The 24,833-nt window shown below is 38.7% G+C and overlaps 2 protein-coding genes across 8 annotated transcripts; one reads left to right on the top strand and one right to left on the bottom strand.

The window, feature by feature from the left end:
* Positions 1 to 2,947: 2,947 nt before the first annotated feature.
* On the bottom strand, positions 2,948 to 22,731 carry LOC111344106 (uncharacterized). Of its 7 annotated transcripts, XM_088727062.1 has the most exons (10): positions 22,688 to 22,726; positions 21,292 to 21,344; positions 17,818 to 17,876; positions 11,982 to 12,583; positions 8,720 to 8,845; positions 8,061 to 8,201; positions 5,081 to 5,122; positions 4,783 to 4,872; positions 4,532 to 4,640; positions 2,948 to 3,942 (listed from the first exon to the last, which is right to left on the bottom strand). In XM_088727062.1, exons 3-10 carry the CDS (start codon positions 17,823 to 17,825, stop codon positions 3,933 to 3,935), a joined length of 1,128 nt encoding a protein of 375 aa, XP_088583188.1. In that variant the 5' UTR covers positions 17,826 to 17,876; positions 21,292 to 21,344; positions 22,688 to 22,726; the 3' UTR covers positions 2,948 to 3,932. The 7 variants fall into 7 exon arrangements, 6 of the variants coding, with proteins under 6 accessions (XP_088583188.1, XP_088583189.1, XP_088583187.1 ...); XM_088727063.1 differs by lacking the exon at positions 21,292 to 21,344 and having other exon boundaries at positions 22,688 to 22,731; XM_088727061.1 differs by lacking the exons at positions 21,292 to 21,344; positions 22,688 to 22,726 and adding an exon at positions 18,706 to 18,801.
* Positions 18,797 to 24,716, top strand: LOC111344108 (uncharacterized). Its single transcript, XM_022951310.2, has 4 exons — positions 18,797 to 21,358; positions 21,456 to 21,526; positions 21,797 to 21,847; positions 23,195 to 24,716. The coding sequence occupies exon 4, from the start codon at positions 23,358 to 23,360 to the stop codon at positions 24,123 to 24,125; it is 768 nt and encodes a 255-aa protein (XP_022807045.2). The 5' UTR covers positions 18,797 to 21,358; positions 21,456 to 21,526; positions 21,797 to 21,847; positions 23,195 to 23,357; the 3' UTR covers positions 24,126 to 24,716.
* Positions 24,717 to 24,833: the final 117 nt, after the last annotated feature.

Below are 24,833 nucleotides of genomic sequence, written 5' to 3'. Positions count from 1 at the left end.
TCAAGCCTCTAAGTTATCAACGCTTATCAATGAATTACAAGTCTACCTTTGTAGGGTTCACAGTCTGCTAGTTTGCCACCATGCTATTCTTGTAATGATCGAGCTTTTAGATTTGATTTGGTGTTCAGTGCTTCTGGTTTGTCCTCGCTCAAAGCATTCGACGATGTCCACAGCTCGTGAGGAATGGTGGAAACACCCGACACTAATTTAAAAAAACTATCGTGCAACCTATAAAATGGAGTAATTTGGATATATCAACAAAGTTGAAATGGTAAATTGGCCACCGTAATGATTACAAAAGCTGACGTTTCGAGCGTTAGCCCTTCGTCATTCGCTCCGACGAAGGGCTAACGCTCGAAACGTCAGCTTTTGTAATCATTACGGTGGCCAATTTACCATTTCAACTTTGTTGATATATCCAAATTATTTCGTTACTCCCACGGACGCAGCCCCAAACAGTTTCTTTCGAAACTATCAGCCTATAAAATGGAGGACAGTTTGTCATCGATAGAAAGGAAATAAAGCTGAAAAAATGTTACGATAAGTGATTGTGGTTGATAGGCTGTAATATGAAGTAGGAGGGTCCCATATACTTTTTACGTGAAGCGTCAGTTGGGAGTTTTTTTTTTTTCTCGTGAATCGTGATTTGAATTTATTATTTATTCGTGATTCGTGATTAAAGATGGAAAGATATTTTCATTTTCACGTGGACGAATATTCTCTTTTAAATGTGACCCATGAATTAAGAGCTAAATTAAACGTGATTCGTGAACCATTTTGTTTTGCGTGATGAATTTCCGGCTATTTTATTGCTTTTAAATTGAACGTATTCATCTCGAACGGCTGTAGTTAGATGTTGTCAGGAGGTGGACTTCATAAGAATTGATAAAAGTCGCAAAATAGATCATCACTGGTTCTTGAACAACTAATAATACTGGTCAAGACTAAAAAAGTGAAATGGGAATTCAACGTGATTCGCGTGAACGTGAAAGAGTTTTGGTTAATATTCGTGATGCGTGAAAAGGCGAAATATTTTTACCTGACCGTGTTTTACAAAGGGGTTTAGGAAACCTTTAAGTAGTTTATCTCACGATGTAGTCACTTCCGATGTAGATTGCGATGTTTTCTGGCGATAAGGTCAAATAGATACACATTACCATATGAACTTTTTGGCTCAGGAATACCACTCAATCACACTTCAGAGTATGTATTTTCGAATGAAAACCCATTAGCCTGAGTGGGCCTCAGAAGTTCAAGTTTAAGATGGCAGACTTTAATGCAGATAGAGCGCATTTCGATCAAGTGTAGTAAAATCAAAACTGAAGTAATCACAACGGCCAATCAGAATGATTGGCTAGGTTAATCACTCTCTTTTCCGTGATACAAAGTTAAGTAAATAGCTTGAAACATTGGATAGTTGTAAACAAAATATAGTAAAACCACGAGGCTGTCATTCTGGAAGAAGATCTTTATGTCTAAGAGGCTGTCTTGTTCAGTTTTAGACGGCTGGTAGATTTATACTAACGCAGTTAGAATTTGGTTGTTGATTTTTATGCATGACATTGGAGTCGGCCTTCGCCCTCAGAAACTGTCACACGATAGAAATTTCGAGATCACAATTTAATTTTTAACGAGCCTACAAAAGGACCTTAAACCAGCCCTCACATAGGCACCCTCGATATTTGGTGATCAGAAAAATTTACATGTTGCCAAGTAGTGTTTTTGCAGGAAAAGTATGATTTTAAATGTAAAAATTTGACCCACATTTGTATTAAAAAGGCCCAGTTTCAGACCAACCTTTCTTCTTGTTGATGAAAGAGATGTAAGTCAGCTGATTTCCACCACAAATCAGAGTCAATGTGCCAGTTTTTCGATAAACGTGGTTACCCTGTTTCTGTCGTTCAAGCGGGTTACCACCGCGCCCAACTTATTGATCGGCATTCACTGAGCACTAAAAACGTCACAAAAGGAAGATGCCGACCGCATTTCATTCACTCTCACGTTTCACCCTCACAACCACTCAGTTAAATCCATCATTCTTAAAAACTTTAAACTACTTCAAAACGATCCAGAGACAAGCACTATCTTTTCGCAGCCTCCGCTCATTTCATTCAAACGCGACAAAAACATAGGCAATTTTTTGGTCAGAAGTTCTTTTCAGTCTAATGACCAACCAGGCACTTTTAAATGCACTCGTGCACGATGCAAAACGTGTCCTTCCATGCACAACACTGAGAAAATATCAGGACCCAAACGATCTATTAAGATCACCGATCACCTCGCGTTCAACTCCGCCAATGTAACCTATTGCATAACTTGCACTTATTGCAAAAAGATATACATCGGCGAAACAGGCAGAAGACTAGGTGACCGATTCCGAGAACACCTTCGCGACGTAGAAAGGAGTGCCAGGGACACATCGAAACCAGCCGCCAGACATTTTAATTTACCTAATCATTCTAAGAAACATATGGCAATCTGCGGTCTTTCCTTACACTTAGGTAGCACGGAAAGCCGTAAAACTTTTGAACTAAAGCTCATCTTTCAAACCGGCAGTCTAAATCCCACAGGTATCAACGAACGCTTTTCATTCCACTAATTTATTCGTGTTTTTCTCGTTGCCATGTTCTCACCAATAATGTAGCTCCATTTTCTGCCTTCAAAAGCACACACAACCCACAATTCCTCTATTCGCTCCGACGAAGGGCTGGCGCTCGAAACGTCAGCTCTTGTAATCGTTGCGGTGGCCAATTTACCATTTCAACTTTGTTGATATATCTAAAAAAGTAACAGCTACACGTGCATTTTTGAATGATACATACAGAAAAAAGTCAGAGTTCTAGTTTCGATATTCGTAAAATGTTGCAATTAAAACTGGTACTTTTGTGATAAAATACCTACCCGTAGCAACTATAAGGCAAACATGCACCTGAGTGAAACAATAGGACATAGAAAACAATATATTTAATTGTAAAACTGCTTTTAATTAATAAAATAACAAGAATTCAGCTTCATAACAGTAGCTACAAGTAGGCTTAACACATAATACTAGACTAATACGCCGAAAATCTAGGTCCATCGATTTTTTGGACGGTGAACAAGGCTGAACTTTATTCAGATAATAAATATGAATTAGCTGACATAAAAATCATGAAATTTGACTAATGAAAAGGTAACATTAATTAGTTCAATGATAAATCTTCTTAGCTAACTAGGCCTTTGGTCGAGTTTATTCATGAAAAGTGATTGTATTTCAGAGAAAACAAAAGCGTAAAAAGTGTCTTAATCATTAGAAACTACGTACAACGGATGTTAAAACTAGAGGACATTTTCCAACCAAAGCAAAATGCATAACAATTATCACCTGTCGTTCACCTGCCCTGAGAACGCGACTCAATATTGACTTAAAAACCCGCTATATGCCTATATGCATCTACATAACACTTAAGTATTCTTCTACGCCCTCTTAATCGCCACCGTAGCGCCCGGAACAAGTCATCCAAATTACTATCATAGCTCGCGGACATTAGGATGCGAGCTGCCCGATTTTGCAGCCTTTGTAGTCTTTCTGTGATGAATGTCCTTTAACATTCTCGGGCAGCGCATTATCACCATTTCAGACAAAGTAATTATACTCCAAACTGATCGATTTATTGTTAAGGCCTTTAATATCTTGAAAAGCCTGCCTAAGAGCGACTATCCCAGGTTCATATATCTTATTTCTGGACAGATCCACCTTTTGCAAAAATGTTTTCCCCTTTAAACTCGCTGCTAGAGCAACAGCACCTAAGTCGCCAATGCAGTTATCAGACAAGTCCAAAATTTTCAGCAGTCTATTCTGTTTCAGAACTTTGGCGATTGCTTGAGCATCATCATCCCCAAGGTTATAACCAGCTAATTGGACTACCGGAAGTCTTGCGAATGGAACCAGATCAGCAGTCGCTAGGTAACAAAAATACGGGATCAACTTTGTCAGAGTTGTACTCGTTTCTATGAACATTGACTACAAAGACATCGTAGACAAATCTATCCTTACAGGCTTCAGAAGAATTCATTCGCACCGTTCTGCTTTGAATTGCCTACATTTCATGACCGACAGCGAAGTAGAGCAAATGTAAGGAGCTTACTTGACTAAACGCAGCGAACAGTAGCAAATGTTCGTGGCGAATTTTTATCACATCTTGTCTTACTGAATTTTGAGATAGAATAAATATATGAAAATCATATATTTTGAACTGCGGTATTTGATACGTATGATGGACGATCCTCGCAGTAGATAGCGCTATTTGAGCAATAGCGAAATTCAGACCTGAAAAAAATCAGGCCTGTAAAAAAATCAGAGCGCTGCACTAGTATCGCAGAGGTCAGTGGTTCGAGTCCCGTACAGGCCTGATTTTTTTCAGGTCTGAATTTCGCTATTGCTCAAATAGCGCTATCTACTGCGAGGATCGTCCATCATACGTTACTGAATTTTAGCGTACAACTGTCGAAAAAAACCCTCTTTCAATAAAGCCTTCAGTTATGTACTTACTATACTTCACGATGAAACTCATCTACAGGTTGTGGTTCTTTTAGATGGGTTCTCGGATGGTCTACCTTGCCTGGTTTAGTGACCTCAGTCCTTCGCCGTTTATGGCTACCTGAAAGAGACAAGTTGCTTCAGAAATCATGCTTGTGCTCAGATACAGATAGATGATTTCCCAAATAAGGAGTCTTGTGCTCATCTTGATGACACTGTTAGACTTCCCTCTATGAGGGACTAAGTAGGAATAATCAACGTACAAATTGTGGAAAACGTACTCTCCACTGTTTGACTTTCCTGCCATGGTCTTTTATCTGATTCGTTCGTTCTAGCCATGGCATCAATTTTTCCTGCATCAGGGGAGAAAATTACTTTGTTCATATCTATCACATAAAAGCATTGAGGAGTCCCTAAGCTTAAACTAAAATCAGTTCAAGATTCAGTAATTAAAATGTCCAGTTTTTTTAAGGTATGTGACCTCTCACTGTTTTTCATTTGATGTCACCAAAGGAAGAATTAGGATACTTGTTTGTTTCATTCCTAAAAAAAAACAGTCACCTTCTAGACGGCGAATACCATCCTGTACCTTCTGTTGATATGCTACAACAAAAAGAAAAAGTCTGAGGATGAGAAAAACAGAACAGTATCCTGGATCTAAAAAAATCAAATTTAAAAACAAGAAAGCAGCAATTACAAGTAACTGCTCATACATCATAAACAGTAATAATAATATTTGGTTTTCTCATTGAGTTGACAATGTAAATAAACCACCATGATAAAGAGTTCACCCAAAAAATTTTAATCCGAAAAGATACATATTCATAAGCTGATGAAGTAAATCAAGAGAATTTACGTTCAATTGATACATGCAGTTGAGTCTAGATGCAATTGAGTCTAGATACAGTTGAGGCTAGATGCAGTTTTTGTTCATGCACAAATAAGGAATGTCCAAGATGAAAAATGCTTAGCCGGGAACTCTGCTTGCAGAAATTTATTGTTTTTTGTAAATTCTTTTCATAGCCATTCACAATTTAAAACTGTTCAGCCATCCAATAACATACCTATACTTAAGATGACAATAGGATCATTTCATTTCATTACATAATAGCACTTATGCGCGATGACGTCAAAAAAATTTCTCGTAGCGTCAAACCGAGGCTTGGTGGTGATTGCTTCGCGTGTTTTGTTGGTGTTTAGAGAAAGAATCAATTCCCCTTGTCTGTTTTTTTTCACTTTTTGTTCGAAATGCCTCAATTGTGTAGTGCCTAGGGCTGTACAACCTCTTCAGACATGAAAATCAAAAAGTCCTGGCTTTGCTTACCGCAGGAGGACAAAGAACTGCTTTCGAAATGGCTTGCAAAAATTCGGCGAACAAGCACTCGAGGCTATGTGGCGACCACTTTGAAGCCGACTGTTTTAGGAAAATCCCGGGTTCCTTGCTTGTCAACTTTAAACCAGGATGTATTCCCACAAAGTTTTGCTTTGTGCAAGAAAAAAACACCAAGGAAACCTCCATCAGAGCGAAAATCGGTAGAACGAAAGCAGCCGAGTTCGTACGTAAACACAGCTTCGGACAATCTGCCAGAAACATGTGATGGCTTTGAAAGTGACAACATTGGTGGTGATGGTTTCGCGGGAATTATCAGAGAAAAATATATGTCACATCGGACATTGCTGTTGGAAATTCGCCTTAAATCACTCTTTCTGAGGATGATATCGACGGAGCTTCCTTTAAGAGTGATCATCCCTAGTCAACTGACTATTCCTGCGTTAAAGAGATGGCTTTCCCGCAGGAAAGGAGCGAAATTGAGCGGAACGAAGCGATCCTTGGCCAAAAGGTAAATACACGTGAATAGCTTATTTCCCCGGCATACCGATACTTTACGTTGGATGATCAAACTAAAAGAAATCAACTGTCCCTTTCAGAGTTCAAAGTTATATAAATAGTGCTCTCGATAAGGACCTTATTGATCCAGACAATGCTGTCACTTTCAAAGCCATCACATGTTTCTGGCAAATCGTCCGACGCTGTGTTTACGTACCAAGTCGACCGCTTTCGTTCGACCGATTTTCGCTCTGATGGAGGTTTCCTCGGTGTTTTTTCTTGCACAAAGCAAAACTTTGAGGGAATTGACCCTGGTTTCAAGTTGACAAGCAAGGAACCCGGGATTTTCCTAAAACAGTCGGCTTCAAAGTGGTCGCCACATAGCCTCGAGTGCTCATTAACTGGCGTGTTTGTTCGCCGAATTTTTGCAAGCCATTTCGAAAGCAGTTCTTTGTTCTCCTGCGGTAAGCGATGCCAGGACTTTTTGATTTTCATGTCTGAAGAGGTTATACAGCCCTAGGCATTACACCATTGAGGCATTTCGGACAAAGAGTGAAAACAAGAGACGAGGGGAATTGATTAGTTCTCTAAACACCAACAAAACACGCGAAGCGATCACCACCAAGCCTCGGTTTGACGCTGCGAGAAATTGTTTTGACGTCATCGCGCATAAGTATGGTGGCCGAGAACTGCCATTAAAAATATTCAAATTTATAGGAATTATTTTTGTTATTTTTTTTTAAATTTCGATTTATTTCTCATTTTTCTTTTTAAAATAAAAGCAAGTGAAAGTAAAATGTAAAATAGAAATAGAATTAAACCAAAGATAAATGAAATCAAATCAAAATTAAATACTACCCGGCCGAGCGCTGCCACTAGTTTTTTTTTTTTTTTTTTTTCGCTTTCAGAAAAAAAAAAAAAAAATGTTCGTGGTCGAACGCTGCCACATGGCCGAGGGCTGCCAAACAAACCCAGAATTCTTTGCAGGATGCCTTTCAAGATTCTAGTATGGCGAATGCCGCGTGGAAAACTTAAAAGAGAAAGTGACTGCGAAAAGAGGGAAGAAGCGTGATGCAGGAGATACAACGCATAAATTAATGCATTTGGAGTGGTCTAAGGTATAGAAAGATCTACTACTGTGAAGATGATAAAGGAGAATTTGTGACTGCGAAGGAGATTATTGATGGACAGTTTACCAAGTACTTAAACAATACTGGTGATTGTTGGGTCGAGGAAACAGATGTTATGGGTCAGGAGGCTCAATGTCTAACCCATTTTTCTTATGAAAAGTCAGACAAAAAACTCATGCAGCTAGACATACAAGGACATGGGTATGAATTATTCGACCCAGAAATTGCTTCTCATGAACTTTTTGATGATAGTGCATTTTGGGTTTGTTTGGCAGCCCTCGGCCATGTGGCAGCGTTAGGCCACGAACAAATTTTTTTTTCCGACCGCGAAAAACAACAAAAAAAAAAACTAGTGGCAGCGCTCGGCCGGGTAGTATTTAAATTTGATTTGATTTCATTTATCTTTAGTTTAATTTTATTTCTATTTTACATTTTACTTTCACTTGTTTTTATTTTAAAAAGAAAAATGAGAAATAAATCGAAATTAAAAAAAAATAACAAAAATAATTCCTATAAATTTGAATATTTTTAATGGCAGTTCTCGGCCACCATACATAAGTCCTATTAGACTAATTCACAGCACCTTCTAAATCATCCAGGCGTCTCTCCAAGGTGTTTTCCTGTTCAGTAGTAAACTTTTGCAGCCCATGTTGAAGTGACTTAATATCCTCGCGAATCGTTTGTAGATCTGCAGGGTTAACAAAATCAAACTGGAGACGTGTTCCTGTAGAAATCCAAAGAGAACCAGGCAGTCTGAGTAAATAAGGAGTATACGGTACACATACAACTCATGCTGACATTAAACGACAATTATACAGCATTTTGCCCCACATGAAATGAAACACAACAAATGGTATCACAAGGTATCATGATATACAAATGAACTAATCGGTCTGCCTCCATATACCAAAAATTAAGTTCTTTATTTAGAGCCCAAAATCTGGATGGAAAGTGCACTAAACAGGATTATCAGTTTTTGAGTAATGCTATCAATATGTCAGACAATAACCTGCCCAGCTGAGCCATGACAAATTTACTACATGTAAATGAGTGTTGAAAAATTTAATTTCTCTATAATTTCTCGATTGTTATGTGAAAACATCAGAATTTAGACACAGAACTAATTCCACAATCTGCCATAAATCATGACAGTCCACAATGCACCACCCCCTCCTTGACCTCTGAAACATGGTGTACATAAACAATATCTTCTGTCAATATATAAACATAACAAAATATTACCTATTGTTTGCCACATATCTATTTGACCAACAAGCTTCTTTTGAACTTCAGAACACAGGTCCATTTCCACAACCAGTTGTTCCAGCAACAAGGGCTCTAAATCAAAATAAACAGGAGCAACAAGGGCTCCAAGTAAAATATAACCAGAGTAACAAGGGGGCTAATTCAAGATAAACAAGAGCAACAAGGGCTCTAAATCAAACTAAACAGGAGCAACAAGGGCCCCAAATAAAATCCAGAGCAACAAGGGCTCTAATTCTAAACAAACAGGAGCAACAAGGGCCCCAAGTAAAATATAACCAGAGTAACAAGGGGGCTAATTCAAGATAAACAAGAGCAACAAGGGCTCTAAATCAAAATAAACAGGAGCAACAAGGGCCCCAAATAAAAACAGAGCAACAAGGGCTCTAATTCAAAATAAACAGGAGCAACAAGGGCCCCAAATAAAACCAGAGCAACAAGGGCTCTACATCAAAATAAACAGGAGCAACAAGGGCCCCAGTAAAATAAAACCAGAGTAACAAGGGGGCTAATGCAAGATAAACAAGAGCAACAAGGGCCCCAAATAAAAACCAGAGCAACAAGGGCTCTAAATCAAAATAAACAGGAGAAACAAGGGCCCCAAGTAAAATAAAACCAGAGCAACAAGGGCTCAAATTCAAATTAAACAGGAGCCACAAGGGCCCCAAAGCAAATAAAACCAATGCAACAATGGCAATAATTCAAAATAAGGATGAGCAACAAGGGCCTGAAATAAATAAACCCAGAGCAACAATGGCTCTACTTCAAAATAACAGGAGCAACAAGGGCCTCAACTAAAAGAAAACCAGAGCAACAATGGCTCTAATTCAAAAGGAAAACAAACAAGAGCAACCAGCGCTCCAAGGGGAATGAAACATGAGCAACACGGGCCCAAATAAATTAAAATTAAACAAACCAGAGTAACAAGGGCTTAAAATTACAAAAATTGTTTCCAACAAGGGCCGAAAATCAAGATTAATAAAATTCAGCACCAGGGCCTTATAAAACAATACCAGAAAAAGAAAGCCGCAAGGTGAGAAATCAAAGCGAGCGAAGGGCCTTCAAGATAGCTCCCCGATAGCTTCGATAGAAAGAATATTGGCCTTGAGGGTTTAAGTGAACGCTATCGGACAAGTAAGGACTGACGGTGGGATTACTAAAGCCCTTATGGCGCCAGGAAAAAACGTTGGGACAAGGCTCTAGAACATCGGTGAGATATTGGTTGAGGATCGTTGCCGCCGTGTTAAAGAACGGCGCTCGAACACGAGGTATCACCTCGCAAATACCGATGACTCGTACAGAGTACGATTGGAGCAGCAATTGAACCAAATCATCGATCCCTGAACCGACGACCTCGGGACGGTTAGCACCAAGATCATTAGTGCCTATTTCAAGAATGATGACGTCGGGTTTTAGGGCAGAAACAACACCAAGGTCGTAAAGGCGAAGTTTCTTCACAGTACGACCGCCCACGCCATGCAAGTGAATCACGGCGTCGCCCAAAAGATTAAAATGCTCGGCAGCACGGGCATCAAAATTGGATCTAAGGTCTGAACTCAGCCTTCGAACAAACGAATGGCCTAAAATAAGAACTGTGGGAGGTGAGCTAGCCCTAAAACCAAAGAAAGAAAGTCGAAACGAAGAAAGCTGTGAATTCGACCAAGCACATGTGCAAGCAAAATGTAAGAAATAGACCAAACCACAGAAAGTTCGGGACTTCTAAAGACAAATCGTCAAAGAGGAAACTGTTTTAAGGGATGAAATTAATAAAACTCACCTCGAATGAAAAACCACGATGAAAAACCACGATGAAAAACCACGATGAAAAACCACGTCTTTAACCACCATCAAGATGGAACGGAGTGACGCTCACATGGGAGCCTGGTCACTTGGCAAGCACAAGTATCCTAAAGGGTATTGGGTATAATCCAAATAAATGCCACCCCAAGTCCCAGGCCCCCAAAGGAAATAAAAAGTACACAAGAACTATCCATTGTTGATATGGGGCATTAGCTAGCATGGGCAGCTCTTGCCTTGGGTTGGCATTGTGTCAAATGCATCGAAGAAGTTAAGTGAGGCGTTTAAGCCTTCTTTCACATATTTTGTTTAGTATCCTACTGTTGATCTGGGGCATTAGCTAGCATGGGCGGCTCTTGCCTGGGGTCGGCATTGTCTCAAATACACCGAGGACGTTAAGTGAGGCGTTTGAGCCTTATTCCAAATATAGTTTAGTATCCCACTGTTGATCTGGGGCATTAGCTAGCATGGGCGGCTCTTGCCTTAGGTCTAAGTCTCATTATACTTGTCTTTTCTTATCCTAATGTTGATCCAGGGCAGTAGCTCGCATGGGTGGCCCTTGCTTGGGGTGGGCACTTACTCGCTTACCTTCAGATAGTCTATTCAACAGCATAATGGTTGACTATTGTGATTCCGAGCATTAGCTTGCATGGGCGGCTCTTGCTTCTGTGCTGCGCTTGCCTGGGGTGGGGCGGCATGTGTGCGGTCACATGCTTTGGCGTTTTCAGTGCCCTCACCTTTACTGGGCCAAACTTTGTATCAAGGATTTGATTGAACAGTAATTTTAAATAAATGCGGCTATGGGATTTTGCCCATAGCCATTTACTCCAATTGTTGATTGGTTATAAATTTTCCCAGTAAACATAGCTCAGGCAAGGCAGCATATTTGGGTTGTTCATATAATTTATAAGGGAGAAAAGGCATAAAGGAAATATTTGCTTGCAAATAGAATTTTTATGCTTCTTCTCCCCGTTGTGTACTTTTTATTTCCTTTGGGGGCCTGGGACTTGGGGTGGCATTTATTTGGATTATACCCAATACCCTTTAGGATACTTGTGCTTGCCAAGTGACCAGGCTCCCATGTGAGCGTCACTCCGTTCCATCTTGATGGTGGTTAAAGACGTGGTTTTTCATCCCTCCTCCTCCCCTTGTCCCAGCCACTCCTCATTTTCAGCTCATTATAATGTAATTTTTGGCGTTTTCAGTGCCCTCACCTTTACTGGGCCAAACTTTGTATCAAGGATTTGACTGAACAGTAATTTTAAATAAATGCGGCTATGGGATTTTGCCCATAGCCATTTACTCCAATTGTTGATTGGTTATAAATTTTCCCAGTAAACATAGCTCAGGCAAGGCAGCATATTTGGGTTGTTCATATAATTTATAAGGGAGAAAAGGCATAAACAATACCTTCTGTCAATATATAAACATACCAAAATATTACCTATTGTTTGCCACATATCTATTTGACCAACAAGCTTCTTTTGAACTTCAGAACACAGGTCCATTTCCACAACCAGTTGTTCCAACTCTTTGAAACATCTATTAAACTTTTCCAAATTCCATTTACTGTAAAGAAAGTGCGCCCAATCATCCCGTGCATCCATAAGGTATCTAGCTGCTCTGCGTGCAGCGGCAGAGAAGAAAGGACCATGTGCAATCACACACAACAGGGGCCTTGGATCACTATCTCCGTTGAAGGTAATGTCCTCTGCTGCATGCTGCCCAACATACAGCCTGGCAAAGTCCACATGGTTAGAAACATTGTAATTAAGGAGAGAATGATCGGATTTGCCATCACGGCTGGCCTCTCTATTTCCGTTGATGTTTTTATAATCAAACTTCCAATGGAAATCAGCAGGCCACCTCTTGAGGGGAGATTGTGGGCCCTGAACATCTATTCCATGGGTTTCCACAACCTGTGTGTAGTCTTCCTTGACTTTATCATTCACCTTCTTAAATATGTGTGGTATAAGCGTTGCCCCGAGTGCCCATCCGAAAATATGGCAGCGGAATTGCTTGTCGAAACTGATAGGATTACTTGTCCTGAGGATTACATGAAAAAAACTATTAACTACAGAGCTTTCAAAAGAGCTGATTAAGTAACTGTAGCCACTCATGACCCAGATGCGTCTAAGTTTCCCCATAATTGTTATTGTCTAAAAACAAACTGGTGTTTATGAGCTGACCAATCAGAGCCAAGGGCATTTTTTTTACCCAAAACAGAATTAGAGATTTAACCTATTCACTCTCACAAGTGACCAAAAGAGAATTTCTCCTTACAATGCCAATACAATATCAAGAAGACAAGTGATGAGAAAAAAGAAAAAATATCAATTAGGGAATTATTAGTTGATCAGATTCCAAATTCTCCAAAGAAACATCATAAGAATTGTATGACAAACAGTAAGGAGAATTACTAATGAGATCTTGGGAGCAAAAGGGTTAAGTGGTGTTTTCCTTCATAAAAGCTCACAGCTGATTACAAAGAGGCAGTGAAAAGCCCACAAGAATGAAAGATTAGGCCATAATCTTAAGTTGAAAAGCACTAATCAAGTTGACAGAATTCATTTCTCCCAAGAGAGACTGAGATGAAATTTTCCGACAAAAAATTCTGAGTACAACTTCCCACTGAAATGTAGAAGATTGCTTTGATATTGTTAAATGCAAAGGACTTGCACAAGCTAACTTACTGCCAAGAAATAAACTCAGAGTCAAAACAATATTTTGACATTTCAATCCATGTGCTTTCAAAACAGCATGAATGTGAAAAACGTGAACGATGAACCTGAAATTCACTTTTTTCTGGTAAAAATAGTGAACAGAAGTGAGCTACACAGAGTTAAATGATATCTTCAAGAACTGATTTACTTTCTAGTTTTTGTTTGACTGAAGATTTGAGGCTGAATGGAAGTACTGTCTAAATTTTCGACAAATGTCACACAAAATTTTGTAGGTGAGTGAGGAAGTTGCGACAGTATGGCCGATTAAAGCTTGATACGCTGCAATAACACTTACAGCAAAATTTAATATGTGAACAAAATTGTGGTTAAATAAATTTACACAATGATTTTAATTCAAACAAACTTTGTTCTTTATTTCAAAAAAGTCTTTTTAACCACAATCAATTTAACTTAGTGCCAAATTTTATTTATAGTTTCATGCCACCAGCTCGTTTAGCAGATGAATTTGTGTAAATTGATCTTCATGAAAGACATGTGCAAGTGTAACATTTGGAAGGTTCATCTATGTGAATAAATAATTATGTTACAGTACTTCAAAAGACAAAAATGATCATTGTCTCATAATGCAGTCACTTTGGATGTGGATAAGAACATTTTAACTACATACAGCTTGTCTTCTTCAGGTGATGAGGTAGATTGAGTACACATCACCTATATGCTGTTGTGCAAGCTGAAATTGAATGGAATTCTACCCCTGTGATTAGTTCATCTTCAGATCAAGTTCCCTCTGTGGTCCACTGCCATGGCTCTCCTGTTGTTGTGTTTTTTTATCTTACTCAACCCAATACATCGAACTCCCTAAGATGCAGACCTCCACTGCTTCACAGCATACCCACAACACAAGATTAACACCTGCTCTGGAACAAAGTAAAGTCTATGGATCATGATCCCCAATTCTACACAAGCAGGATTAAAGAGGCAATTCACATACCACTTCATCCTAACAATATCAATAGGGACAGTTGCTGAACAGACAGAAGCCTGGATGTTGATGATCAAAAAACACAACAGCAGGAGAACTGTGCAACAGCTGATCCAAAGATACACCAATCATAGCCATGGGGTTTCATCCATGTACTTAATTGACCTCATTGCCTAAAGAAGACTAGCTATATGCAGTGGAACCGGGTTCGACACCTGGTTACCTGCATTACTAGCCACTGGGCTGGTAATTTCTAAAATTTACTAGCCTGAAACACAACTTGGTAGCCCGGATCGATTTGCCTGGAGGTTTACTTCAACCCCAAACACACAAACCTTCCTCTAAACTTATTGGCAAGGTCATTTAAAATGATAAAGAATGGCATTTTTTCTTTCACTGTGATAACATACTGTAATATGCTATTTAAGGAAAAAGCTAAGTAAATTTTCAAGTGCGAAGCGATCATGCGAGGCGATTGTGCCAGGCGATCTTGTGAAGCGATGTGCAAGGCATTGCAACATTGGTAGGGAGAAGACTGGGGAAGACATTGACCATTAAGTGCAGAGTCTGGCACCTAATGATGTTTACGATTGACATACAAGACAAAAAAAGACTCAAGAAGATGAAAGGTTTGTGCCTTCTTTGTTGGTATTATCATTACAATTCAAACTTGTTTTCAAGTAAACTAATAAAATGTTTATCTACTAGCCAGCAAGCTATTAAACATGGTTTTATACCAGCCCGACCAAATTTTTACTAGACTCAGGCTACTCAGCTAGCGGAGATGTCAAACCCTGGTGGAAGAATCATGATCTACATCTGAAGTGACCCCATTGTGGGACAAACAATTACATTTCTCTTTTGAAGTGTTATTTACCATGATGATTAACCACAAACTAGGGATGACTAACCACTTACTATTTACATGTAAAAAAATTCTGAGGACAGCCCAAATTGGACAAAGCAATAGGCCAAGTCCAATTGAGCCATCAAAGGACTTTTTCAAATCTGACTATTTACACAGTTGGACAAGCATGTAATCCTTTTACTTATTAACCCATTGACACTTACGTGTAACAAGTGTTGACAAAAAGTCAAAATTTTGGAGAAACCAAGAGGGCAAACACAATGTGAAGTAAATTTTTAAAAATCAGCTTTTCCAAAAAACAAGCTCCAGTGAAAGAGGACTAATTAAAGAACTTATTTCCGGCGAAAAAAGCGATAGATGAATATTACGTTTTAAGTCAAACATCAAGATGAAAGATAAAAATCACTAAATATTTTTGCATGTGTGAAAATGGGCATGTGGATCATATTTCAAAAGGGGATATGCAAATTTGTCCCTGAGTGAAGAGATCTCAAGTTCCATAGAATCTATCAATAGGAAGCAAGACTAAAATGGCCAAGAAATATTTCGGGACATCCGATTTATTCAAAACAGTTTTTGATTTACTGTTATAAGCAAAAAACATATGAATTTCTTACGTGTACAAAGCCACCCGGTAAAATTCATCATGCTTAGATCATTGTTTACTTGCCTTCATGGCCAGAAATTGTGCAACGTTATGTTGAAAATTCTGAAAAAACTTCGATTTGAGGCAAAATCTTCCATTAAACTATACTTTTTGAACACATTGTTACTTGAACATAATATTTACCGGGCCATCGAATCCTCAAATTGTCGCTAAGCCCTGCTTGAAGTCCGAAAGTTCGGTTTTCACTTTACGTGGCCATGTTCACTAGACCCAAGGGACCTGGGGAATAGACGTGCAACTCCAGGAAATCAGGGGCGCTTGAGTGGCATGCCTGCAAATGAGCCCCACTGCATGGCATGCGTGAGAACAAGCCTCCACCCCTTGTTTACACAGGTGCCTCACAGTGCAGGGGGGCTCATTCTCACGCATGCCACTCCGGCGCCCATGATTTCCCGGATTTGCGCGTCTATTCCCCAGGTCCTTTGCCCCCTTCGTTTGCACAAGTGCCTCAGAGTGCAGGGAGGCTCATTCTCATGCATGCCACTCCGCTGCCTGTGATTTCCCAGAGCTGCTCGTCTATACCCGAGGTCCCTGGGGTCTAGTGAACCTGGGATTTCGTTTTGGCCCACAATTCACATCGCCTTAGAGAATTGTAGTGTCGTTGACTTGAGAGCTTATTCTGTCACCTTTAAGACCTGAATATCCATTCTTTTCCATGCAGAGTATTCTACAGCATTGTTACTTTACAATCTGAATTCCACAAGGTCTAACTCGATTGCTAATAAACGAAAAATCCGCCCTGAAAATTTTGAGGGTCGGCTGCGTGGACGCCATATTTTCAAATTTGATCATTTAGAGAAGACGCATAGAATAATGCCCCTCTATCACCCCTAAAGTCGACAAAATATATGCGTAAACAACGGATTGTGATTGGCGTATTGATCTCCAAACTGTAGAGGAAGTTTGGGGACAAAACTCTACTTAGTAGGGGAGGTATGGGGAAAGCATTCTCGTGCGAGGCGATCGCAAGGTTCGGGCGGTTCAGGTGTCAATGTGTTAAGCATATTTTAACTTGGCATTTTTTTACAGGGGCAAAAGGACATCTACTGTTAGACAAAAATTTCCATATTTAAAGGAGCACTCTTATGAAACCGCCCTATAATTTGAAAACCCGAAAAATTCAGTTATTTCATTATAATATGAATTTTTAGCAATCAATAAAGCCTTTTCAATAACAAGTTTAGTTAAAAGTCAATTCTAGGGGAAGAAATTATGATTTGAAAACTGTTCCGCCATTAATTTTCGTAATCACTTCGCAGGCTTAAGAAGACTGGCATGAGTTTGGAGATTACTCATTTAAAGCGCCGTGCTCGTGGCTTATTTTCAAAAACAGTATTTCGATCATCTATATTGCTTTTTACAAGACTAAGACTATTTCACTAAATTTCATGAGGTTTCTGTATAAATATAAAAGTGTTTTGAGTAATCTACGTCACAATAGGAGGGACCGTGATATAGATTACTCATTTGACGTGCCGCGCTCGTGGCTAGTTTTTGAAAAAAGTATTTTGATCGCATATATTGCTTTCTATAACACTAAGATTAAGACTTTTTCACTAAATTTCACGAGGTGCTTTGAGTAATCTACGTCACAATGGGAGTGACCACTGACCGAGGGTAAGTTGGCTGTGATTACAAAAACTGATGGCGGAACAGTTTTCAAATCGTAATTTCTCGCCCTAGAATTGACTTTCAACTAAAATTATTATTGAAAAGGCTTTATTAATTGCTAAAAATTCATATTATAATGAAATAACTGAATTTTTCAGGTTTTCAAATTATAGGGCGGTTTCATAAGAGTGCTCCTTTAAAAATAATTGTGAACATTTCCTCATTGTACGCAAAAATCTTGGGCTAAGTATTTTAAGACTCAAGACTCCTACAGCTAGACCTGCTTAATTTAATTTTTTCTTGCAATAATAATTTCAATTCCAATCATGTACAGATACAACATGTTTCTTAGCAACTTAACTTTCACCTCTAATAAAAAAGAAAATAGTCACTAGTAACTATGAATAAGGTACATGATCGTGCACTGACACAAGTTATAGGTAACATCAGTGAGAATGTACAACTTACCCACTCATTCCTTGTGTTTTAAGATAATGTATTACTTCATCAACCAACTTTATCAATACCTGAAGTACAGAATAAGAAATCCATCAATAGGAAAAGCTTATAGTTTCAGATCTCGCAAGAGTTGGCCTGATTTAACATTATTGTTCAAAACTATCCACCTCGAAAGGTACAATTTCCAATTATATACACAATAAATTAAAAAACCTGCAAGGAAAGTGTAAAATGACGAGTGGTGAATGTATATACAGTAAAAAAATTGACTGATTACAGGAGGTTTTAGGTGTTACAGGAAGTAGGTCGCGGCATGCGTTGCATCAAGGTTGGAAATGGCCTTTAATTCAAATAATATACTTTCAGTTTTAAACATAGATTTTACAACTTTCCAAATGGGTATCGTGAGGTTTCACGACTAAAAAATGACATACAGTGCTATTTGTTATTATCTACAGTCGACATCATCATTCTTTATTCACACTTATTCTACTAATAATACAACAACGAGAAAGAAAAAAAGTAGAAATAAAAAAAAAAAAAAGAATAGAGTTCTGACTATACATGGATTTACACAAAGCAGTGGAAAGAGTGTGTAGTAGCCAAAGGAGCCAAGCTTTCGAGTTGGCTACTACCACAAAGCAGTTACAGATGGGTGGAAGTTAAATACACCAAGGGAGATAGCACATATATTAAATAGTTAAAATAGTAAAATAGAGCTCTATGATAGGTTAAAGTAGCTATATTCAAGCTTGTAAGATAGTGAAAGGAACAGACAGTGAGAGCGACTCTAGGCTAGGGCCGAATACAGAAATATCAGTTCAGTGAGACAATAATAAATGATATGTCATTCTGTGAACAATAAAAAATGGATGAAAAGAAAAATTGACTAGTTACCTTTGGTAGAAATGTTGTCGAAAGTCTTTAAAGAGGGCTCAATCCTCTAATCGGTGAAATGAAATTAACCCATTGACACTTACGTGTAACACGTGCCTATGAAAAGTCAAAATTTGGGAGAAACCAAGAAAGCAAACATATTGCACAGTAAATTTTTAAAAATCATCTTTTCCAAAAAACAAGCTCCAGTGAAAGAAGACTAATCAAAGAACTAATTTCCGATGAAAAAAGCCACAGGTGCATATTACGTTTTAACAAATTTCTAAATCAATAGGTATTTTATTTAGGTCTTGTTTTCCCCTATCCTCTGCAACCAAACTCACTTTGTATTACACCTTAGTTTATCCTTATATCGTCTATTGCAACTCCGTCTGGTCATCCACATACGTATCTAACTTTAATAAAATTTATTATTTGCAAAAGCAAGCTGTGCGGGCTATCACCAACTCAGACTATCAAGACCACTCTGCCCCTTTATTCTCCAAACTAGGAATTTTAGATATTTTCCAAGTCAATATGTTTGAAAGCGCCAAATTTATGTTTTATTTCAAATTTAACTTATTGCCCCCATTGCTTCCCGATCTTTTCGTAAGGAATAGCCAAATTCACAACTATTGTACCAGAACAGCCAGTAATTATCGAACACATTTGTGCTGTACAAATGTCAAGCAGCTTACAATTCTCTACCAAGGTCCTAAAATTTGGAACTGTCTCTGTATTTCAGTCACTTGTTTGTCAAACTTTCTCAGCTTTAAAACGAAATAGCAAGAGTTTTTACCTAAATGATCACTGAATTGGCCAAGCCACACATTCGCAGCACTTTTTCTTTACTTAATTTATTATTCTAAGTGAGGTGGCTCTCCCATAAGCCTGGTGGCTTCTTGGGTCTCCTTGCCTTCTAACTGTTATCGCTGTAATTAACTATTTTTTAATTGTTAAAATAAGGCAAATAAGGATGATGATAATAATTAAAAAATCAAGAAGATAAAAACTGCAAAATAGTTTCGCAAGTGTGCAAATGGGCATTTGGATCATATTTCAAAAGGGAATATGCAAATTTGTCCGTGAGTGAGGACATCTCAAGTTCTATGAAATCTATCAATAGGAGGCAAGACTAAAATGGCCAAGAAATAATTCGGGATTGATTTATTCAAAAGAATTTTGATTTGCTGTTATAAGCATAAAACGTACGAATTTCTTAAGTGTACAAAGCCCACGCAGTAAAATTTATCATGCTTAGATCTTTGTTTACTTGCCTTCATGGCCAGAAATTGCGCAGCATTATATTGAAAATTCTGAAAACACTTCGATTTGACGCAAAATCTTCTATTACACAATACTTTTTGAACACATTGATACTTGAACATAATATTTACCGGGCCATCGAATCGTCAAATTGTTGCTAGGCCCTGCCCGAAGTCCAAAATTTCGGTTCTCACCTTCTCCTCTCTTCGCCTAAGAGAAGGGGGGTAGATATAATGCGAGCTTTTTATGATGATATGAACAGGACTTAATAACGTCTGCACATGTGCGAGATCTCTTGGCTCGCGTTAGCGCCAATAGCCTGGGCACCATAACAAACTTCGAAAAAATGGCGGCGATTTTAAAACGTTTCGTATAGCGCCCGGTTTTTGGTGAAAAGGTAGCGCCAAACTGAAAACGGTAGAAATAAATCTTCACGCTAGTTCCCTCGTTCATTGACCAGCACACACACTTTTGTACACTGATGTTTAAAGGTTGTACACTTAGTGAAAACAGCGTGTTAACACGATAGATTTATTGAAGACTTTATCTGAGCTATGGGCTAATAGTTTGGGGCCAGGCATGTAGATCATATCTTGATAAGCTTCTAAAGCTGCAAAAACGAGCACTACGTTTTATCTATTTTTCTGACCGTAATCAGCATGCAATTCCTCTATTTTCCGATGCTGTTATTTTACTGCTACAATTTTCTTATTATGAGCTCACAGCTAACCTGATGTTTGATATTAGACACAAAAACACGCCTAGAAGTATTCGAGACCTGTTTCAAGACATTTCTTATATTCACCCATATAATACCCGATCCTCTGCTTTGCACAACTTCTACACACAAAGCTCTAGGCTCTCTATTCAATTGAACTTGTTTTCTAGAATTGGAATAAAAATTTGGAACGAGATGCCTCTTACATTAAGGAATCTCCCAAAAAATGACTTTAAGAGAAAAATTAAAAGAGTACTTTTCAACATTCTGTCTTCTGAAGACTGCTATCTCGACATACGAAACATCATTCAAAAGGTCAAATTTTCTTAAGGTTTTTAATGTATTTCTAGAATAACAAGTAGAGCCTTAATTGTACTATTTTTGTAGTATCTTTGTTTTTATACCTACTCTTTTAATTTAACTTCCTGATTTCTGTAAACCTGTATACTTATTCTCTCTAATTAATTTCCTGATGTCTGTAAACTTGTATACCAACTTTTTTTCTTAGTTAAGACATGACCCACCTAGATTAGCTAGCTACCTGTGGGCATGTTCAATTTGTTAAAATAGTTATTAGAAATTAGAATAAATAAATAAAGGTTGTTGTTGTATCTGCTCCTTACTTTTCAGAGACACACTAAGGCATCTACATCTTCTCCAACCAGTACTCAATCATCTGATGGCAGACAGGTACATGAACATAAAATAATATTATAAGAATCAATTTCTAATTATAAAAATTGTCATAATAAGTGACATGGTAATGTTTTGGTATGAATTTTCTTAGGAGAGTGCTTCACAAAGCATGGCCAGTCAACTTGACAAAACACTACAAAATAAGGAAATTGACATCTTCAGGTAAACGACTTCCCACAAACTTACTATTTCTGTAGTATAACATATGTAATTTGTTTGTGCAATGTATTAACTAATTAAAAGAAAATAACTCCGTGGAGGCACTGCAACAAAAGGGCACCTGCAAGTATGATCGTCACGTAAATCTAAAATAAAATGATTCTCTGATTAAACACACCCTCCACATCATCCTCCACTTCATTACTATTTAAAACATAGTTATTGAATTGCTTTTATGGTTTAAGGCAATTAACAACATACCTCATAATTTAGGAACAGTGACATGTGTCTCATTCAAATAATGGAATTTATCGATCGAGTAAGGTAAGCAAACTTAGTAAAAAAAAGTACTGTACAGGGGTATAGGTACACGTAGCCAACAACGACACGTAGCATTTTTTTTAGCTTTAAGTTTTGCGAGTCAGCTTACGAGTGCATGCAGGTGCTGGCCATTCATGTTTCACGACACCACAGAGCGTTGTATTCACATAAATATTAGGGAGTTTAAGCAAATCACCACGGCTGGCGCTGCTACGGCTATCGGGGGTTGACGAGGCTTGGGGAGAGTACGTCGCTGTAGCACGCAAAAATTCAATTTTAAGCAACGCGAACTTCAAACCTAGTACGGCTGAGAAGTTTCAAACTAATAAATTAAGCGTCTTCGCGGTAGTTTTTGCACGTCTAAAAACTCAAAATGACTTCGTTTAAAGGGACGATTGATTCTAACGTTTGGAAAAATAAATTGTAAGCGATCCTGTGCACAGTGAATGAGTGAATTAAAATATTTAAGCTTACGTGTTGTAAAATTGCCAGTTTGGAGCTTATAAACAACAAAGCAAAGCTTCTACACGGTCCCTCAGAACCCTCGTCATTCCTCGGCTTCAGCCATTTGAATTTCAAGTAGTCTTGAGGTTTGAAAAGGAAAAGTTAGCCTTTCTACCTACGCATTTCTCCTTGCGTTCGCTGCGTTCTCCATGTGCACACTGCTTCGATCCTTCGACAAACCCGGCGGCAAAAATAAAGGCAGATTTACTCGGTAAGCGACAGCACGCTTAATAAATATTTCTGATAAGCTATTTTTAAAGACGTTAAGTGTATTTCAATAGTTAAAATTGCTCAGGAGAATGTATAAAGCGAAGAAAGAAGCGACATAAGTTCACCTACCACATACTACGCCGAAACCTTCCCACTCGCGTAGAAGGATTTTTGGCTGGATGGGGAACCATTGACATGCGCAATGACTCGTTTCTGGACAATTTTACTTCCGGTAGCCGTAGCAGCGCCAGCCGGAGTGATTTGCTTAAACTCCCTATTAACTTACGACTGGCGCAAGAAAGGTGCCGTTTTGATTACAAAACAAACTAAGACCGTAATACTCACCTCTGGCGACACTTTTCCAAACTCTCATGTTGCCAACAATGTCTCCCAAACATCATTTCTTTCTCAAACGAAGCAAACGAGTGTAAATCGAAACGAAGAACCCGTCGTGGCGGTTGAATCCAAAGGCGTCTCCAAAGCTCAGAATATTTACCGCGTTAACGTCAAGTTTTCTCATAGTTCTTTGGGGAAAAACTTCGGATTGTTCAAATTTTCATTTTCAAAAGCATGAAAAGGAGATGTTTGTGTTTAGGTGCAAAGATAATGGAAGATTTTCTGTTCTTTTCTTGTCAGTCGTTATTCAACTGAACAGGAAAGCATCACGTTCGCGCCGAAATTTTGATCTTGTTGTAATGACATGTCGCACATGCGCAGACGTTATTCAGCCCTGTCGATGATAGGTCAGCATTAGATTCCATCCACCAAAACCACCTCGGTCGAGAAGGACTGAGGTGGAATGCTTAATCTTAAAGCAAGAACCAAAGGTAAACTTGCAGATGGCAAACCCATTGGAGGACGGGGCCGACTGACTGAGAGCCGCATTAAACGCCTTCAGAAGTACTATGGTCTAGCCATTAGACAAAACACCCTAACTAAAGCAAACCTAACAGAAAGAGAGGTTGATGTTGCTGTTTACACCATGAAGAAAAATATCATTGCCATCCTCCATCACAGTGTCCAGTCACAAGATGCTGCTAAACAACATCGCTTCTGCCCTGTTGGTGAGGATTCCTGGTGTAAGTGGCAACAAGATTGTGTTACTGGAACAAATACTTATGAAGCAGGTGACTGTTTGCCTGAAGTGTTCTTTGAACTGCTGAAGCCAACATTCATCACACTTAGTGAAACTAAGCTGCTCCAAAGGTGTGTGCGTGGCGCCACCCAAAATCGCAATGAATGCATCAACGGACTGGTGTGGGCACGCTGCCCAAAACACAAGCATCATGGTGCCAAGGTCATTAGATGTGCAGTTGCTTCTACTGTGTGCCATTTTCATAGTGGAGCTGCCAGCAGAGCAAGAATAATGCAGAGACTGGCAATTCCAGCAGGGGAGTACACTCAGAAGGCCTCAGAAGAAAAGGACAAGAGGCGATTGAGAAAATCGGACCTTCAGACCTCTGCTAAAGAAAAGAAGCGCCGGCAAGGAGAGCAAATGAGGCGCACACGCAGAGAAGATGCCCTACGGGAGGCTGATGGTGATACCTATGAACCTGGAGGCTTCTAAGTGACTGAAAGAAACATTTGCTATGATATTTGATAGTTTATAGCCATGCAAATTTGTGCAGCCAATCTTCGTTTTAGCTTTTAAACTTTAATCGCACTTTTCTCAAAATGTGCATTTTGCGCATTCTAGAAAACATATCTCATAGAGGATTTAACTTACTGACTTGAAATTTTCAATGTTTATTGCTTTTAAAGAGTATCTGGGGATGAGCAAAGGGTTTTTCTGTAGCTTTACTTTGTCAAAAGTTACAAAGAAAATTGTGGTGGAAATTCACCCCAAAAATTTTGCTTTACTTTAACTGGAGGCTGGAACCAAAGTTTTTTATATTTTTTAAAACTCTATGCTCATCCCCATGATTAGCCTATATACTATATAGTTATAAAAACAAGTCAGAGCTAGCTGCATTCCATATCAAGATTTCTTTTCTAGAGTACATGTGGGTTGTGCACAGTATGGGGTAACAATATTTTACTGGTATCAGGTTACAAATAAACTGTGTGCAGAAATAATTGAAAAAACTGAAATCTGTGATTCATTAGCTTTTCAGTGATATATGGTTTTATATGGTTTGATTAAAAACTGTGGATGTGACAGGTCCTTGAAAAAAGGGGTCTTTTTTTTACACAATGTAAGAGAAATCGATCAGATTGTCTGCGAAAATCTTACCGGAAATTATACTGAATACTTTCGCAGGTATCACTAGAGAAC

Source organism: Stylophora pistillata, chromosome 7 (genome assembly GCF_964205215.1).
Source record: "Stylophora pistillata chromosome 7, jaStyPist1.2, whole genome shotgun sequence".
NCBI lineage: Eukaryota > Metazoa > Cnidaria > Anthozoa > Scleractinia > Pocilloporidae > Stylophora > Stylophora pistillata.
This window is presented reverse-complemented; position numbering and strand designations above follow the sequence as displayed.

Bases quoted from the DNA above. Each gene is read 5' to 3' on its own strand.
- LOC111344106 (XM_088727063.1), bottom strand. The intron at 5,123-8,060 runs GTGCTGTGAATT...TTTTTGTTGTAG, and splicing joins ACGCCTGGATGATTTAGAAG to CATATCAACAGAAGGTACAG. The intron at 4,641-4,782 runs GTACGTTGATTA...TGTCTCTTTCAG, and splicing joins GAGTACGTTTTCCACAATTT to GTAGCCATAAACGGCGAAGG.
- LOC111344108 (XM_022951310.2), top strand. From the start codon at position 23,358: ATGCTTAATCTTAAAGCAAGAACCAAAGGTAAACTTGCAGATGGCAAA.